Source organism: Asterias amurensis, chromosome 11, assembly GCF_032118995.1.
Source record: "Asterias amurensis chromosome 11, ASM3211899v1".
NCBI classification, from domain to species: domain Eukaryota; kingdom Metazoa; phylum Echinodermata; class Asteroidea; order Forcipulatida; family Asteriidae; genus Asterias; species Asterias amurensis.
The window spans coordinates 60,825-81,207 of NC_092658.1; the positions used below are offsets into that span (position 1 = coordinate 60,825).

At 35.9% G+C, this 20,383-nt stretch overlaps 2 protein-coding genes across 7 annotated transcripts in view; both read left to right on the forward strand.

Annotated features, from left to right (window-relative positions):
* LOC139944263 (phosphatidylinositol N-acetylglucosaminyltransferase subunit Q-like) overlaps window positions 1–13,508 on the forward strand; it is a 29,482-nt gene extending 15,974 nt beyond the window's left edge. For all 6 annotated transcript variants that reach the window (XM_071941243.1, XM_071941246.1, XM_071941245.1 and 3 more), the window contains 8 exons: window positions 245–422; window positions 2,483–2,650; window positions 6,182–6,302; window positions 6,764–6,890; window positions 9,325–9,478; window positions 10,140–10,332; window positions 11,533–11,712; window positions 12,292–13,508. In XM_071941243.1, coding sequence (XP_071797344.1) covers window positions 245–422; window positions 2,483–2,650; window positions 6,182–6,302; window positions 6,764–6,890; window positions 9,325–9,478; window positions 10,140–10,332; window positions 11,533–11,712; window positions 12,292–12,471 — 1,301 coding nt within the window. In that variant the 3' untranslated portion in view covers window positions 12,472–13,508. The remainder of the gene's footprint in view (window positions 1–244; window positions 423–2,482; window positions 2,651–6,181; window positions 6,303–6,763; window positions 6,891–9,324; window positions 9,479–10,139; window positions 10,333–11,532; window positions 11,713–12,291) is intronic.
* Window positions 13,509–14,089: 581 nt separating this feature from the next.
* On the forward strand, window positions 14,090–20,210 carry LOC139943755 (uncharacterized). Its single transcript, XM_071940533.1, has 2 exons — window positions 14,090–14,471; window positions 16,676–20,210. The coding sequence occupies exons 1-2, from the start codon at window positions 14,375–14,377 to the stop codon at window positions 17,470–17,472; spliced, it is 894 nt and encodes a 297-aa protein (XP_071796634.1). The 5' UTR covers window positions 14,090–14,374; the 3' UTR covers window positions 17,473–20,210.
* The last annotated feature ends 173 nt before the right edge of the window (window positions 20,211–20,383 follow it).

A 20,383-nucleotide genomic window follows, 5' to 3' on the forward strand; every position in this document is an offset into this window, starting at 1 on the left:
GACCTCATTGGAACTCATTATTAAATTCACCCCATAATGAAAAAGCACCTATTATAATTCACAGCTTGCAACAGCAGTAAGGAATAAAGCTGTTAATCATGGCACAAAGAGCAAGACTGTCTTACATTACAAACTCAACATGAATCTGAAGTGAATAATCTTGTTGCTATTTAAAATTGACCTCAAATCACATTGCCCCTTTTGCTACAACTCCTAACAGATGGTTTGTATTATTGTTCTCAAGGTGTGAGGCAGTTATGTGCTTTAAAGGACAGGACAGACTTGGAAATTTCCATAGATGAGAAGTTGAAGAGGTCTGATACCCTGTCTGCTTTCAGATGGTTTTCTTCAGTTCTTTGGAAGGGTTTCCTGTCCATTCTTCAAGTTTCATCGCTGCCCTTCAGAAGTATATTCTGTAAAAGGTAAACAAACAAAATACATATTTTATTTGCCGATGCTGCTAGCCATCCGGCTAGCTTGGTGGACTTGTGGTTAAGCATCTGCTCTAGTAATACAAGGTTGTGGGTTCGAATCACCACCACATGATTTGTCTGTGAATTTTTTTTCAAAGAACAAAAATACACAGTGCTTCCAACACATCGATGTTATAAGGGTAATTACGAATTGTATTCTTTTCCCTGGTTCAAAACTAAACATGACATAAATGCATTTTTGCACAAATGCATAGCTGTTTCGTAAATAACATTTCAAAATTTCTCAACTAAGTTTGAAATTTGTTTGTATTCAAAGCGTTAATCCAGCCTATTTAAACAAAATAATTCAGATTATACCATGTTTTAGTTACCATTTTATGACTTAAAGGTGCAAAAATGAAAAAAATCATTAAAAATCGTGTGATGAAGTTATAACGTTATTTCACAATATACATAAAACAAGTACTTCACAATATCTTACAACCTACCACGTTTCAACATGATCCCATCATTACTTCGGGAGTTATACAAGTTCAAAAAGTGCACCTTTAATGCCACGTCACATGACCCCCGATGACGTCATTGATCTAAAACTTCCACAAATGATACCTGCCTGACAATCAACATAGTGTGTAAATTTTGAAGTGATGGCAAAACACTTCACCACACATATCTTCAAAAAGTCCATTTTGAAGGGTTTTCAACCTGCCACTAACAATCCCGCAAACAGAAACCTACAGTCTCTTGTGGCTAATTTGATATAGATTTTCAAATATTTAAAATTTTAAACTTTAAGATGACGTAACGTGACAGGTGATGACGTCATAGTGACGTCCTTGTTGTGTGATGATCATTCCACCATTGTCTTTCATCACTGAAAGTTTCATTGCTATTGCTCTACAGGAACTATGCAAAAGGCCGCAAAGAACAAATCATACTTTTATTTCAATGTTTTTTTTGTACTGAAAGAGACAAATAAAAAAACAATAAAAAAACTTTAACGAAAACAAGTGCTGTTTCGCAACGCTGCGCTATGAAACTACTAAGAAAACCTTATTAAAGGGTCTGTATCCATACATGTTACCTTATAAAAGGGTATGTCTACGCTTGGTAATGACTCTGAAAATGAATGGCAATAAAAACTTGCAAGTTAAATTTCACTTCAAATTACTATAGTTATGGAAAAAGGTACCACTTTTTATCCCTCAAAATTTTAATACAAGAAGCGTTACCTTATGCTTCTTAGATTGTTTACGCAGGAAGAATAATCCCTAAAGGAAAAGGCATTATACTTCTTGCGTGGACATATTCAATGTTTTGGCCATATCTGACTCATGAATTTTACACAGGTTAAATTTATTGTTTACAAATATTATAGGATTCACAAACAATTGAATGGTTCCAAAAACCAAAGGTGTACAACCCCTAATCAAGAAAACTTCGGACTTTAAACTTACCATGTATTAAGATCTTTGTGTGCAGATGACACTGCACTTTGTTTAAGATGATGACCTCTTCAATGGGAGACTTTTAGACGATCCTTTTCACAGTATTGTGCATGCTCACACCTACATGCACAGTACTGAGACTGCATGTGCAAGCTCAGAGCTGCCAGAAAAGGCCGTCATGTCTGCTGCCGCCAGCGTCTCAATAGTCTCCTATTATATCATAACATTAACTGTTCATAACTAACAAACTCATATCTAATTAAAGAATGCTGTAATTATCTTCAACAGAGCTTGCTTGTGTCAAGTTTTATTTGAAGTTACCATTTTCCTTTAAAACTGCTGCAAGTTCAAATCTTAGAACATAGTTATAAATCTCAATATCTGGGTAAGATATAAGCTATTATGTCATCATCTTTCTAACCACAGTTTTATCAAATTAGTTCTTGTTATAAAAATGTAAGTCTTTACAACCACAAAGAACTTCCTGTATTAATTTTTCATACAAAGAAAGTTTTACTGCGTTTTTTTTTAACATTTCACCAACTCTTCTAATTTCCTAGTCTTGTTTTTTTTTTTCATTTGTCTTTTCAAATAATATAGATGGTCAGAGAAGAAAATTTGCCAGTTGCTTCTGAAAATCACTCAAGCAGGATGTCAGATACGGGATAAATGTATTGATATACAGTGTTTAGTTAATACACACAGTCATGAGGCAAGTGATGACCAACAAGACTCGACCATGAAAGCTTACATGAAAAACAAACTGAGGTAAGTAATTTAGATTCCCTAAACATTTCATGCACTGACTATTTAGTAAGTTGTAATTTCTTTAATGCCTTAGGTAATAGTTTAGTTCAGTTATTTCAGATTTTACATTTTACATTTACACTCAGTGTAAATTTAATATGCAAATTGCATATTTTGTATTGAAGCCTGAGGTGTTATGGGCTAAAGCTAGGAATCAAAATCTGACATGAACAAAGTTTTATGGTGAAAGTATGGCTTACTCCCTGATCCACCACCATGCAAAAGCACCATGAAAACCTACTTGTAAGGCTCTTTTCCTAAGCACAGTTAACTATTTGGTCTTGGGGCATAAGGTAGGGAAGAATACACTGGGAAGTAAACCTGATTGTGATCAGCTCTGAATCAAGCACAGTTGTTCACACTAAGGGAAAACGAGTGGAAACGAGTTCTTAAACACCCGATTAAAGCGGCAGGGTCATGGTCATACAATAATGTTGGTAATGACTAGAGCAAGCTACTCGAAATGTGGGGACTAATTAGAACTCACTCTGTGGTAGTGAAGCTAATAATGAGAGGTCCCCTCAATCCACTAAAGCTAAAGTAGTAGTCCCGGCGGATTTTCTACTGTTCGCCCAGGTTGTAGGGAAAAAGCAGGACAGTTCATTTCAGAACTGAAAATTCTCCCGAATTAAAAAAATCTACCTTGCCGTAACCCCACGTCGATGGTAGACTATAAAGCAAGACAAGTTCTCAAAAGAACAATCTACCTGACAACTGATACACACGATGTTATAAGGAGTGATTTATAACAATGGGTCGTATGAATAAAAAGTAGTACTTACTTTTACTTGAAAATTTCAAGTATTTACTACCATCCATATGAATGAAAGGAAGTAAAAGTTTTTACTTAAAAGTATTTACTAAAATGCTAAAAGTATCTACTTTTACCAAAAAGTAAATTCTTTCATTGTAGCACTTACTTACTTCCATATGAATAAAACGGAGAATATACTACAAAATGCAAGTAAACACTAGTGATTTTTCAAGGTAGCTCCAGAGCTACCTTGGGCACAGAAGTAAAAGGCTCGTCCGAAGAAATGACAGTGTTTATGAATGTTCCTCACAGGATAAATGTTTTTGTCCAAAGGAAAGACATCACTGAAATATTAAATAGACACATACACAGTGTTTCACAACAGAAACAATACACACAAACTCAAACTGCTTTTAATCAAACTTGTTTATATATGCTGAGGATAAAATAAAACCGTTTGTAAAAAAAACCCGTTTTGTATCATTACAGTAAGCTTTTTAAAAAGATATAAAGAATTTTTTCAACTCAGAATTGAATGAATGCCTCGATCATTAAGGCTTATTGTTCATAAAATCAGAAGAAGTAATTTTTTATAACAATTAAATGCATTTCAATAGAATGTTGTTCGTGTTATTATTAAAACTTTTAAGTTTTAAGTTAAATAGCTATGCTCATATTCAGCTCTCATCTTCTCTATACAGCGCTGTCATGCTCCACTCCAAGTTTCAAAAGCTAAACAAAAACGTTTTTATTCTGTTTGTCCAGATGAGTCGTCTTCATCAAAATGTTGTCAGAATAAAAACCTCATGGCTGACTTGAAGATTTCTATGTTTCTGTTAAATCAAATGCTGCTTTGGCTGTGTGTGTGAGTGCGTACGTAGACGTGAATGGGAGTTGTAATACAAATACAAAGGAAACCTTTTGTTAAGAGCCATTCAGCCATGGTATATCAGAAGTATTTACTCCAAAGCATTAAGTGAATACTTTGCAGTAAAAGAATAGGTTTATTCATACGGAATTTAGAAGATGCTTTTACTGAATGCTTCTACTTGGAAGTTTATGCTTTTACTTTTTGCTAGTACTTGTCAGTAAATACTACTTTTTATTCATATGACCCAGTGTTTTGATAACTCTCCATTTCTAATGATAAGGGTTGGTTTATAACAATGTTTTGATAACTCTCCATTTCTAATGATAAGGATTGATTTATAACCATGTTTTGATAAATCTCCATATCTAATGTTAAGGATTGGTTTATAACAATGGGTCGTATGAATAAAAAGTAGTATTTACTGACAAGTACTAGCAAAAAGTAAAAGCATAAACTTCCAAGTAGAAGCATTCAGTAAAAGCATCTTCTAAATTCCGTATGAATAAACCTATTCTTTTACTGCAAAGTATTCACTTAATGCTTTGGAGTAAATACTTCTGATATACCATGGCTGAATGGTTCTTAACAAAAGGTATCCTTTGTATTACAACTCCCATTCACGTCTACGTACGCACTCACACTCACAGCCAAAGCAGCATTTGATTTAACAGAAACATAGAAATCTTCAAGTCAGCCATGAGGTTTTTATTCTGATAACATTTTGATGAAGACGACTCATCTGGACACACATAATAAAAACGTTTTTGTTAAGCTTTTGAAACTTGGAGTGGAGCATGACAGCGCTGTATAGAGAAGATGAGAGCTGGATATGAGCATAGCTATTTAACTTAAACTTAAACGTTTTAATAATAACACAAACAACATTCTATTGAAATGCATTTAATTGTTTAAAAAATACTTCTTTTGATTTTATGAACAATAAGCCTTAATGATCGAGGCATTCATTTCTGAGTTGAAAACATTCTGTATATCTTTTTTAAAAGCTTACTGTAATGATACAAAACGTTTTTTTTTTACAAACGGTTTTATTTTATCCTCAGCATATATAAACAAGTTTGATTAAAAGCAGTTTGAGTTTGTGTGTATTGTTTCTGTTGTGAAACACTGTGTATGTGTCTGTTTAATATTTCAGTGATGTCTTTCCTTTGGACTAAAACATTTATCCTGTGAGGAACATTCATAAACACTGTCATTTCTTCGGACGAGCCTTTTACTTCTGTGCCCAAGGTAGCTCTGGAGCTACCTTGGAAAATCACTAGTATTTACTTGCATTTTGTAGTATATTCTCCGTTTTATTCATATGGAAGTAAGTAAGTGCTAAAATTAAAAGAATTTACTTTTTGGTAAAAGTAGATACTTTTAGCATTTTAGTAAATACTTTTAAGTAATAGTTTTTACTTCCTTTTATTCATATGGATGGTAGTAAATACTTGAAATTTTCAAGTATAAGTAAGTACTACTTTTTATTCATACGACCCATTGTTTTGATAACTCTCCATTTCTAATGATAAGGATTGATTTATAACCATGTTTTGATAAATCTCCATATCTAATGATAAGGATTGGTTTATAACAATGTTTTGATAACTCTCCATTTCAAATGATAAGGATTGATTTATAACAATGTTTTGATAACTCTCCATTTCTAATGATAAGGATTGATTTATAACAATGTTTTGATAACTCTCCATTTCTAATGATAAGGATTGATTTATAACCATGTTTTGATAACTCTCCATTTCCAATGATAAGGATTGATTTATAACCATGTTTTGGTAACTCTCCATTTCTAATGATAAGGATTGGTTTATAACAATGTTTTGATAACTCTCCATTTCAAATTCAGAAGTGGTAATTTGTTGTCATTCCTAGTGATTGACACTCTTCTGGGAATGATTCTGATGTGGTGGATTCTTCACAATAACAGACCAGTTCTCTGGACTGAATGGATCATATCATCAGCCAATGTAAGTTCATGTTCAAAGTTTTATTGTGAAACATATCTCTATTATGTGTGAATAATACCGAGATTGCCCGGGAGCTAGAGGCAGTTCTTATCCTTTGTTTTGGCAGCGGGTACCGCACTGATATAATAGATGTTAAATTTGTATCGGGGAGCAATCTTTATCCCCTTATCTTGGTAGTCTAGTTGGTAAGACACTGCTCTAGAATTGCAAGGGTCGTGAGTTCGAATCCCACCCGAGTAATATGCCTGTGATATTTTTTCACTGGGCTCGGGAAAGTACCGAGTATACAGTGCGTACACACATCGGTGTATGGGTAAAAACCAAAATTAATGTTCTTTATCCCCGATGCAAATTAAATTAACATCTATTAAATTTGGAATTGGCTATTAACTTACATTGATGTTAATACTATTTGTACCAAATTAAAGTCTGGGGTTTTGTGTTCCCTTGTTAATGAATAGAATACTGCTGAGTCACTGCAGAAGCTACTTCAGTGGTTAATGGGAGCTCCTGCTGGTCTTAAGCTCAACAGCGCCCTCGCACAATTTCTTGGCCAGTTTTTTCTGTATCATGTATATCTATGGATAGGTGAGTCATCTTATTGTAGGAAGTTCTATGGTTTTAAAAGCAGTGGACACTATTGGTAATTAAACAATTGTTTGCATAAACACTTACTTGGCAACAAGCAATGGAGAGCTGTTAATAGTATAAAACATTGTGAGAAACAGCTCCCTCTGAAGTAAGCAAGTTTTTCGAGAAAGAAGAAATTTTCAACAAATTTGATTTCGAGACCTCAGAATTAGTTTTTCAGGTCCCGAAATCAAGCATCTGAAAGCACACAACTTTGTGTGACAAGGGTGTTTTTTTCTTCCATTATTATCTTGCAACTTCTACGACCAATTGAGTTCAAATTTCACAGGTTTGTTATTTGGTGCATATGGTGAGATACACCAAGTGAGAAGAGTAGTCTTTGACAATTACCAATAGTGTCCAGTGTCTTTAGAGATTATCATTCTTGCATTAGGGATGAAGACAAATCAAACATTTTCGATCTCTGTCTGTGCTCCGTGGTCATTATGGGTTGATGTGGCTGGCTGCCAAGTGCCCTTGCATGCCTGCTTCTCAAACATGTTGTAGCCGCGTCCTTCGCAATTCAGCTCTTAGCTGCGAGTAAGGATAATTAGCCTCCAAAATTATTATTACTAGCGGGAAACCCGTGCTACGCGCGGGTCCCGCTAGATTTCCGCGCTTTTTCAATTTCACAAAGCACTAAGATTGATCTTAACTTTGTATCAATCTTAAAGGAACACGTTGCCTAGGATCGATCGAGTTGGTCTTTGAAAAGAGTTTGTAACCGTTTTTTATAAAATGCATATGGGTAGAAAGATATTGTAAAAGTAGAATACAGTGATCCACACAAACATGCCTCGAAATTGCACGGTTTTCCTTTTACCTTGTCGACTAACACGGTCGGCCATTTATGGGGGTCAAGTTTTTGACTCCCATAAACGGTCCGACCGTGTTAGTTCGCACAGTAAAAGAAAAACCACGCAATTTCGAGGCAAACTTGTGTGGATCATTGTATTCTACTTTTAACACATCTTTCCAACCATATGCATTGTATAAAAAAACGGTTACAAACCCTTTTTATAGACCAACTCGTCCGATCCAAGGCAAACGTGTTCCTTTAATTGCTAAGCAAAGAGTGACGTCACAATACCAATTACCCTGTCCTTGGTTGTACTCTGTTTCGTTTATTTTTTCCCGTGCAGTTTATTATCATTAGAAATGAAGAGTTATCAAAACATTGTTATAAATCAATCCTCATCATTAGAAATGGAGAGTTATCAAACATTGTTATAAACCAATCCTCATCATTAGAAATGGAGAGTTATCAAAACCAATAAAGAGATTATAAGAATAGCTTACCCTACACCAGTGTATAATAAAGCGAACTCAATGACTGCTGTGGTCACAAAGTTCATTGGTCACATGGTTGACTTTTAATGGATTTGAATCACATCAAGGAAACCCAAACTTATCAAGTTGTAAAACTTTGTTTTTGGCTTCCAAAAAATACATCGGTACATATCCACTAATCCAGGGCTTGCAAACTGTTTTTTTTTTTAGTTTGCCTGATTATTATAACCAACTTACCACGCTTTTGTTTGATTTTGATTGTGATTTTGATACTGGGGAAATAAACTGATACTGAACTGATTAATTCAACTATACAATAAGCACTGGGACCACATATATCTGCATCCCTTCAGCACTACTCAACCACCACGAGTAGTCCAGCATTCTCCTGAAGATGAGCAGAGTATACTGCTCAAAAGGTTGACACCAAACCGGCTCTTCCCAGAGCCAACACTCACACAAAAGAGATTTTCACGTGGTCGTACCCGCAAGTTTACTATTTATATTTATAACACACCTCTTGCTTGTTCTGTATTCTGGTTGGTTGAAACACGGTCATGTGGGATGAACTAGTATAGTCTAGTGATCGCGCGCGCGTGTTTGCAGGAACTAGTTCCTGAGCGGGCACTAGTCTTTGAAGATAGTGACCGGTTACAGCGCCCTCTCTTGACTTGAACCGTGAACAGCAAGTACAAAACTTCCTTTCTTTTCCAGATTTCTGTTCTAATTTCACATTTAAGACCAAGCTGTGTCATAAAACATATATTGACTGGCATAATTCGGTAACTACATGTAGTGTACGTCTATTCCCCCTCGGGCCTGTGAGTGAGCAGAAGAGGGGCCTATTTCCCTCGGCCTATGACCTCGGGGAAATAGGTAGCTCTTCTGGACACTCAAAGTCCCTCGGGGCAATAGACGTACACTAGTTATCTCATTGCCAGTCAATATGTGTATAATAGTTTCCTTCTATGGAAACTTCGTGCAATATGGTGAGACGAAGTTTCCTCCTATATATATGCATTGTTTTTCAGGTCAAATATAAATTGATCTAAAAGCAATTTAACATCATATTAAATGTTATTTATGTTTGCTTATATTTCAGGTTATTTGTCTATCATGGAGCCTATACTGAGCAGTGTGATTTGGTGTATGTCTCTCACTGGGTGTCTAGGTGTATCAGTCTGCCTAGCTGTAGCATCAGATATGGCCTCCATGCTCACATTCCACATATACTGTTTCTATGTCTATGCAGCAAGGTTCGATAACATACTTCATCATTTACTTTCAAGTTTTGAATACAAAAGTTAATGACCATCGTTATGCAATTATTGCATGATGTGATGGGATCCATGGAGTTTTGTACACCCAATGAGACAACTGTCACCTGCCCCCCCCCCCAGAGCGAGTACAAGAACCAAGGTTCACATCACACAAAGCGTGTAATAATAGTTTGTGATTCCATGGTAGATTCCTCTTCTTTGGAGGCAATAATATGTTGTCATCTTTCAACATTATTACTACACAGTTACTAATGTTTCTCTGTTAACAGGGCACATAGAAAAGTTCATAATCTATTACCAGTGGTAAAACAATATTAATTAATCACTCATATAAACAACAGGGTAACTGAAATGGTCTATGTGTGCATTATGTAGTGGTATACTACAATAGGTTTGTATGATGTGGTGTTCAGAATCAATCATTGTTATCTTCTAAGCAGACAAGTCAGACAAGTCAGAGAATAATTGACTTGAGTAAAAGTATCCAGGTCGCATGTATCCAGGTTTCATAATGAGTTCCAAGTAGCAACAAATACGTGCCATTTGTGTTATCATGGAAGACTGTAAGAGACAGTAGTCATTTACACACACAAATTTTAATTGACTATGGTTTATATATGTCTATGTTGATCTTTAGGTTATATAGATTCCAGTTGACAGGTTTATTAGCGTTGTCTAGACTCTTCCGTGGAAAGAAATGGAATGTACTACGCAAGCGTGTTGATACATGTAACTATGATGTGGACCAGCTCTTCATTGGCACACTGCTCTTCACTATACTGCTGTTTTTGTTTCCTACAACGACCCTGTTTTATGCTGTCTTCACAGGGGTGAGGGAAAATTTCTTTAATTGCTCTCATGTTTTGATGGTCCCTTTTTGTGAATTAATTGACAAAGAAAAGCAACCCAATTTATACTATAGTAACATTGTTTTTAGTTGTACATGTACATGAAGAGTTAATTTATTTTTAACTAATTACTATTTCTGACTTGAATCTCATAGTTATTAAAGTGCAGACTTTCCATGCAGTCACAAATTATGAGTTATATGTCAGAAATATGAACTAATTTGCTAATTAATTATCATGAGAAATAAATGAGACTACCAAGTCATGATTATGACACAATTTAAAATTGTACGCTTTTCTGCTTTCCTTTGTACAATTAATGCACTTTCTAGAGCCTCATTGCAGTCTACTGCAGGAAATATTCATTGCTTGCAAGTGTACAAATAAAGGGTTTATTATGTGATAAATTGTTACATTACTTTAAACATGTGAACAGCTAGCAACTATTTTTCCAGCTATTACTGATATAAACACATTTTAACATAGCACTGATATCAATGGAACCCAAAACACCTTGAGTTTGTTACATAACAAATTTAATTTAGATTATTTAGTTTTCGTTAAAGGCAGTGGACACTATTTGTAAATAATTAAAAAATAATTATCAGCATAAAACCTTACTTGGTAACGAGTAATGGGGAGAGGTTGATAGTATAAAACATTGTGAGAAACGACTACCTCTGAAGTGACGTAGTTTACAAGGAAGAAGTAATTTTCCACGAATTTGATTTCGAGACCTCAAGTTTAGAACTTGAGGTCTCGAAATCAAGCATCTAAAAGCACACAACTTCGTGTGACAAGGGTGTTTTTTCTTTCATTATTATCTTGCAACTTCGATGATCAATTGAGCTCAAATTTTCACAGGTTTGTTATTTTGTGAATATGTTGAGATACACCAAGTGAGAAAACTTGTCCTTGACAATTACCAATAGTGTCCATTGTCTTTAAATTTGCAAACTGAGGTTAAATTAATTTTGTTTGTGGGTTATATTGGAAAGTGGAGATTCAACACTAAATTTCCATTTTATTCCTTCCAAAAATAATATCAATGAAGAAAAGTTGAGACTCATTTTAAGGACTAGACCTTTGAACTCCAAGTGAGAAATAAGAAAAAATAGACCCATTGTTGAACCTGTCATTACTTTCAACTTATGTTTACCTTTCTTTTGTGATTTATAATAGCTTCGTCTGGCTGTTATTGTATTGAAAGGAGTTCTAATCAAGACTGTTGAAGTACTAAGGAGATTTCCAGCATACTCTTTCTGTATGAGTCTGACAGGTATAGAGGCATTGTACAGTGGGGTGAAGTTTGACCTTATTAAACATCAAGGAGATGAGACACCACAGGCATTTGTCATGAAGGTGAGACATGTCTGTTGAACATTTTGGGCTTTTGAAGGTTTCAGGCCCTGTTGTACATTATATCTTCGATGCTATTGTGAAATTCAGTAACATCATCTAGTTGAAGAAGGAAACCCTAGGTTTTAACCTTTGTTCAGAAAAGTGTGGAGATTCGTATATATTTTATTTAGTAAATCCCTTTGTATAAATGATTGTCATTTTCCTAATCATTGTCTACTGGCATCATCTCAATACTTTCAGTCAGTATTCATGTTTATTTCTGATCCCCTTTAGGTACTCTCAATGCGCTAGTTGTCATTTCATATTGCATTAACCTTATCTTAAAAGGTTGTACTGTGGTTCTATTTATTGTTCTGGTGATATTTTGAGCCATACATGGAAATTCTATCACATATTTTTTTGTAAATTAACAGAAGTAGTTAAGATTTAGGCTTGTTTGTTGTGTTGTATGTGCGGGGGTCGATAATGTTTTTAGTATTAGTCGTGTTTCTCTATCTCCAAGCCATTAGAAAGAGGGATAACTTCACACAGTCAGCAAGATGTATTCTAATTATAAATGTTTGTTTTAACTGTTTCTAGGTCCAGTACATTGGCCTTTTTGGTACACTTCAACTTGCCTACCAAGACACCATCTTACATGAGTCAAGTCAAAGATCTTCAGAAACAGGAGCAGCAAATCAATTTCTTGCCTTAGGGTCTGATATCATATCAGGCCACCTTATCTACCCCATGGAGCTCAACAATTTACAGACAATGTGACGAACGTTTTGCATGAGCCATACTAAAGTATGTTCAATTTGACATTCTGAACCTCTGCTTCATGATGTTCATCCAGCTGGTGATACAAGTATCAATCAAACCTGTTTGCACCATTAAAAGCTTGTTGTGTTTATTTTGTAATGTTTTAACGCTACATGAAGTGAGGACCTAAATAGTCTGGGTGTGTGTGGCCTTACACATGCAAACGTCCAGGGTACTTTTAATAATAGAACATTTTTTATTTTGGTACCCTCAGAGATTTTCTTTTAAAAAGAGAATAATAGAATAACAATGGAAGTACCCCACACTCTTTAACACTTCAAATGAGGTGCATTATAATACAGGGACTTGAAACACTATGTGGACTTACACACAACACAGAGCAGGGTGTGCGTGTGTGGGAGGTGTTTGTTTTTGTTTGTTTATTTTTATTCATTTTTTTTGGGGGGGGGGGGCACCAGGGTCTTTGTTTTGTTTTCAGAGTTGGGGGATTTTTCACCTGTCTATGCCCCATTAGATAAAATATGGCAATGGAAAAGCAGTATAGAATTCTACCTGACCCATATTTTAAAATGTTCAAACACCTCTTGGACTATTACAAACTTGCTTCATATTGTTGAAAATAAATTGTTGCTGGTGGAATTTGTAACCATACAAAGTTCAAATGGTTATGTAAATATCTAACTATGAATCTTAGAAGTTACTGTTGTAATTTGTTGCAGCAATTGAAAGAACTTTTCAGCAATGCCGATATCTTTTTGATAAAGGTAGTATACAAAATTTACAGATCTGACAAAGTAGTTGTGGACAGTGTTCAAATATTGCACAGAAAATCAACTGTTCCTGTATGTCACATCTAGTAACTGCTTTCAGACTACAATTAAATAATGATGTTTTTTATCCTTACGAATCCTGTGTATTTCCTTTTTAGTTTTATAAGTTTCCCTAAAGTTATAACGTTTGTATGATTTCAAGTAGATTTCAGGTTGTCTTCAATCCTTTTGTGAATGTAAAGAGTGCAGTAGTTTACAACTTATGCGAATTATGAGAACGAGTGAGCGACAAATTTCGCTCATAAACCATTTGATTTTTCTTAAACATTTGTAACTTTTACCCCAACATATTCAAGTAGTAGGGCTAACCCTGGCGGCCTTACACTTTCGTACAGAGGAAGAGTCCTATGTAGGGCTAGTAGTAGGGCTATCTAAAAATACGGTATTATGGTCGGTAGTTCCATGATCAAGAACGAATCGGGTTAAAAACCACAGCGGGCATAAAGCCTGGAAAGGGTACAAAATGAGGGGCTAGGTATGGATTAGATGTTTGTGAATAAATGGATACTGTATGCGTCTGAACGTCACTGGCGACAGGAGGCGAAAGTGGCGGTGGTGGACTTTGCTGAGTAGATGTTGTGAAGCGAATTGTAGCCGACTAATGTGATGTGGTAAACAGACATCCCACCCACCGGCGGGGGCGGGGGGGGGGGCGGGGGGGGGGGGTAGCGAGGAGGCTGTGTACATGGTGCGTGCGTCGTGCGCAGGCCCTACGACTTCCACGCGGCGCGTTAGAACATTGTAACGCAATAAATAAAGAGTATTGTTCACATCGCTAATAGCAACACAGTGTGGCAACCTAGCTAGCTCTCTAAAAATGTAAAAATCACTGGTGTTATTTTTCCTGTTTATCTAACTGGTAAACTGCACATCTCTGATCGACTTACAGGTTTTATCACGTTCCAGGTTTTAATATTTTCCCTTTAGTCGGATTTTCTCTTTTAAATCAGTCGAATATTTGCAGCTACGGAAACCTTCCAAGTTACAGGCTGTGAGTGAATTGAGTTTTTGTTTCTGCTCTTTTGTTGTGTATCAACACGCGCACTTCAAGAGGCATCATATTCAAGAAGATGCCTGCCAAGCGACCAGCTAGCAGTGACCAACTCGACCCATGTGAAGAGTACGTGGATGAGTTCAGTGGAGATTTGGATAATTGGCGGGAAGGCGGTATGTATGATTTGTGTTCAATGGGCCAAGTGCCAATACATTGTTCATTCACTATTAGAAAATCGTACAGGGGTGCTCGATTTGTTGTTAGCATTAATAAAAAGACCTAACTTGTCAAGTCAAAACGGTAGGCCTAATAATGACAAAAATGAATGAAAGACGTACTAAAACTAAGTCCTTGTGACCTGATTAATTTCTATCTTTATAGGTTCGTAACAAGTTCAAGCATGGTAAATTCTAACTCGGTTGAAGTTTTGTGCCGTGCTTACAAACACTTGTAAGGCACCCAGTCACATTCTTTATTCCCTATACGTAAAGTTAGTTTTATTAATATTATTGTTATTATTTATTCAGCCATTTCAACAATACATGACAATACAAAAAATACTTCCAGATGGGCTAGGAGAAACAAAAGCAAAATAATTACTGTGGTCCATAGACCTGCCTCCCCACATCTGGTTGTAATACAAGTAATAAAACGAGTAATAAAATATGTATAAAGCAATTCATGTACAAAAAGATAGGAAAGTTAACTATAAATAAAACATGTCTATGTACATCAAAATTTGGCAACTGAAACAAAAAATAATATAAAGCATGGACTATTTGAGATAGAACCAGTTTAAGGAGTGAAAAATTTGAGAAACTTGCACAGTGTTAAAACAAACTAACAAACAAAAACAGAAACATTCCTAAACACTTAAATAATGTAAGTAGAATGCAAATTAAATTTAAGTGACCAAATCTATAAAGAGAAAAGAAAAAATCCATCAAAAATAATGTGTAAATAAATAATTTTATGAGTAAATAAACAAATAAGTTAATAAATAGAAAAATACAAAAATAAGTAAACAAATAAATAAACAAACAAATAAATAAATAAAAATACATAAATATTTAACTCCTTGAAATATAGTATAGGTTAAAAGTAAATTGTGGGATTGCGCATAGTTGTTATGAAACTGTAAAAGGATTAAGCAAAAGACCAGTTAAGAAATATGAGCTGTAGCTACACTATCTTCATGCTTCAGAGCTTTTAAAAAGGATGGCAGAGAAGTTAAAATGGCACAATTGCGGAATTCGATTGGCAGAGCTGACCAGAGCCTGGGAAATATGTGGATAGCACTCAGATGCAAAGATTGAGTTCTGGCAAATAAATGTTTGAATGTTAAAGCGCTATCATATCTATGGTTGACAACAATGTTCTTATTAACAGATTCACATTTAATTGTAAAAAAAAGACACTTAACAACAAATGGGGTCATCAAACAATTACGGCGACTTGATAAAGAAGACCATTTTAAAGCACAAAGTCTGTCGGTATATGACATTTTACTCCAAATTGTTGACCTAATATAAATCTAGTTGCACGCCTCTGGATTCGCTCAAGAGACTCCTCCTGAATCTGAGTTTGAGGCAGCCACGCAGGAATCCCATACTCCAAGATTGGAAGAACTAGACTCTTATACAAACATAGTTTAGCACTAACAGATGAATTAAATGCGACAGTCCTTACTAATCCTAGCATTCTATTTGCACGAGAAACAACATCCTTAACATGATCATTCCAAGTTAGCTGAGAATTTAAAGTTACACCAAGGTACTTAAATGAACTAGTAATGGATAATTGAGAGTGATCTAACATGTAAATGGGCAGCTGCAAATTACGTTTTCTAGTGACATGCATTACTTTAGATTTAGTGGCATTAAAAGTCATTCCATTGTTGGTACACCAGTTGCATAGGTTGTCTAGATCCTGTTGTAAAACAGTTACATCATTAATAGCTTTGATTGATCGATAGATTAATATGTCATCAGCAAATAATACACAACTAGAATTTAATCCAAATGTAATGTCATTAATAAACAAGTTGAAGAGCAAGGGGCCGAGAACACTCCCTTGTGGTACGCCTGAATGAACATTGGCCCATTTAGATGTTTCCCCAAGAAAGTGCACCCGTTGTTGACGGCCGATCAGAAAATCTTTGACCCATCTCCAAAGAGGACCCCTAATGTTAAACATAGTACTAAGTTTGGTAAGCAAGTGATGGTGAGGCATACGGTCAAAGGCTTTAGACATGTCTAGAAAGACAGCGTCTATCCTGGGTGGACTACGCTGGTCAAGAATAGAAGCCCAAGCACGGTGAACACCTTTCATAACAGTTGTTTAGGAATAAGTAGGTATTTATTATTACAATTTTCAGATGTATGCATCTCACCTGCACCCAGCTTCAGGCAAGCTAAGCCTCGACCACGTCATGGCCAAGCTCGAGTACCAGAATGGGTTTTGCATGAGCTTGAACGACCCACCTGTCCTAACCAAAGTCAACGAGCCAATGACATCATTACAAGGCATGTAGAGAGACGCAGTGTTGCGAGGCACATGCTCTCCTCGTCGATACCATCTCCTCCATCCCCAATGAGTCACACTCGGGATGAGTTTGATTACTCCAGTGATTTCACCGAAGAAGATGAGGAGGATACACTGTTGGTGGGGAGTACATGTCGACGAGTCCTGACTAAGATAAGCTCCGATTGTGATGAGATGCTACCATCACCAGATGCTGATGATGAAGATGAAGATTACGAGATAAAACAACTAATGAAGAGGAGAGGCAGACGGTTTACCAAAGGAACCACTACTACGCAATCAACAGATCTGGGGAGTAGTCGTGGGGACGGAGCACGAACTGCAGCAAAGAAACCTAAAGCTGCAGGAAGTATGGTCCAGGATCAGATTGCCGACGGTAGAAATGTCATCCCACACCAGCGATTACTGGAACCATGGAAATTACCTCCGATCGCCAACCTGACGAAAAAGGGCCCGGTAAATCTTATCCACACTACCGCTACAAACTCCAGTATGACTGTTCATGATACAGGCCTACTTATCATAAGTGCCTCGGAGGAAATGTTACTGAAATCTATTCAAGCAAAGACCAGACGTCGCAAGAAGCTTGAAAGGAGGCACAACAAAAAGCGGAAAACAGAGAACAAGTAGATGCATCGTACTTTATGTACACTCATTCCTTATCAGCAGATAATTGCATGTGTGCGCTTCATTATTGGAATATGAAAAAGGAACAACATGTAACTGCTTGAACGATTGTAATATTGTACGAGGAAGCCCTTGCGTGAAACTATTATATTGACTTCAATCAAAAATCAATAGGAAAAAAAATTAACAGTAAAAAAACTAGTGCTCATTGGCGCCTTGTAATCAAAACAAAATCACGGTAGAAAAAACTAGTGCTCATTGGCGCCTTGTAATCAAAACAAAATCACGGTAGAAAAAACTAGTGGTCATTGGCGCCTTGTAATAAAAACAAAATCACGTTAAAAAATACTAGTGCTCATTGGCGCCTTGTAATCAAAACAAAATCACGGTAAAAAAAAACTAGTGCTCATTGGCGCCTTGTAATCAAAACAAAATCACGGTTAAAAAAACTAGTGCTCATTGGCGCCTTGTAATCAAAACAAAATCACGGTAAAAAATACTAGTGGTCATTGGCGCCTTGTAATCAAAACAAAATCACGTAAAAAATTACTAGTGCTCATTGGCACCTTGTAATCAAAACAAAATCACGTTAAAAAATACTAGTGCTCATTGGCGCCTTGTAATCAAAACAAAATCACGGTAAAAAATACTAGTGGTCATTGGCGCCTTGTAATCAAAACAAAATCACGTAAAAAATTACTAGTGCTCATTGGCACCTTGTAATCAAAACAAAATCACGTTAAAAAATACTAGTGCTCATTGGCGCCTTGTAATCAAAACAAAATCACGGTAAAAAATACTAGTGGTCATTGGCGCCTTGTAATCAAAACAAAATCACGTAAAAAATTACTAGTGCTCATTGGCACCTTGTAATCAAAACAAAATCACGTTAAAAAATACTAGTGCTCATTGGCGCCTTGTAATCAAAACAAAATCACGTTAAAAAATACTAGTGCTCATTGGCACCTTGTAATCAAAACAAAATCACGGTAGAAAAAACTAGTGCTCATTGGCGCCTTGTAATAAAAACAAAATCACGGTAAAAAATACTAGTGCTCATTGGCGCCTTGTAATCAAAACAAAATCACGTTAAAAAAACTAGTGCTCATTGGCGCCTTGTAATCAAAACAAAATCACGTAAAAAATTACTAGTGCTCATTGGCACCTTGTAATCAAAACAAAATCACGTTAAAAAATACTAGTGCTCATTGGCGCCTTGTAATCAAAACAAAATCACGGTTAAAAAATACTAGTGCTCATTGGCGCCTTGTAATCAAAACAAAATCACGTAAAAAATTACTAGTGCTCATTGGCACCTTGTAATCAAAACAAAATCACGTTAAAAAATACTAGTGCTCATTGGCGCCTTGTAATCAAAACAAAATCACGGTAAAAAATACTAGTGGTCATTGGCGCCTTGTAATAAAAACAAAATCACGGTAAAAAAAAACTAGTGCTCATTGGCGCCTTGTAATCAAAACAAAATCACGGTTAAAAAAACTAGTGCTCATTGGCGCCTTGTAATCAAAACAAAATCACGGTAAAAAATACTAGTGGTCATTGGCGCCTTGTAATCAAAACAAAATCACGTAAAAAATTACTAGTGCTCATTGGCACCTTGTAATCAAAACAAAATCACGTTAAAAAATACTAGTGCTCATTGGCGCCTTGTAATCAAAACAAAATCACGGTAAAAAATACTAGTGGTCATTGGCGCCTTGTAATCAAAACAAAATCACGTAAAAAATTACTAGTGCTCATTGGCACCTTGTAATCAAAACAAAATCACGTTAAAAAATACTAGTGCTCATTGGCGCCTTGTAATCAAAACAAAATCACGGTTAAAAATACTAGTGGTCATTGGCGCCTTGTAATCAAAACAAAATCACGTAAAAAATTACTAGTGCTCATTGGCACCTTGTAATCAAAACAAAATCACGTTAAAAAATACTAGTGCTCATTGGCGCCTTGTAATCAAAACAAAATCACGGTAAAAAATACTAGTGGTCATTGGCGCCTTGTAATCAAAACAAAATCACGTTAAAAAATACTAGTGGTCATTGGCGCTTTGTAATCAAAACAAAATCACGGTAAAAAATACTAGTGGTCATTGGCGCCTTGTAATCAAAACAAAATCACGGTAAAAAATACTAGTGGTCATTGGCGCCTTGTAATCAAAACAAAATCACGGTAAAAAATACTAGTGGTCATTGGCGCCTTGTAATCAAAACAAAATCACGGTAAAAAATACTAGTGCTCATTGGCGCCTTGTAATGTAAACAAAATCACGGTAAAAAATACTAGTGGTCATTGGCGCCTTGTAATCAAAACAAAATCACGTTAAAAAATACTAGTGGTCATTGGCGCCCTTTCCTAAGTATCTTCGTGAAAATACTAACCTTGACTGATCGACGGTAAGAATCAAGGAACACAACAGTAACAGATTAGCCTTTCTTCAAGGCCTTCGTGGTCTAATAGACAGATGTATAGTAGATGACGAAGCCAGGGTATAGGCCTTTTCCAACTCGTATCAGAATTTCAAATGGTTTTCTTGATTTTTGCTGCCCCAATGGGTCGCGGAATTCCACGTCATCTGCACTTTTCTTGTTTGCATGGAATACTTGTGTGCAATACAACAACGAAAAACGTCTCTTGGCTTCACCACTTAGCACATTTTTGGTCTTCCGTTCTGGCTTCGTGGCAAAGCTTGGTCTAAGCCACGATCAAGGCCCAGACGAAAGCCAAACAAATATCGGCTTAATTCGCCGATACTGTAATGATCCTTGTCAAATATGTACCTCGTGCTGGGAGTTTTCAGAAAAGGTTTTAAATGCATGGCAAGGTGATTTTAAAGAAGATTTCACACGATAACATTGTCCTTGATTGGTTTCTTCTTTATTATACATTAAATTTT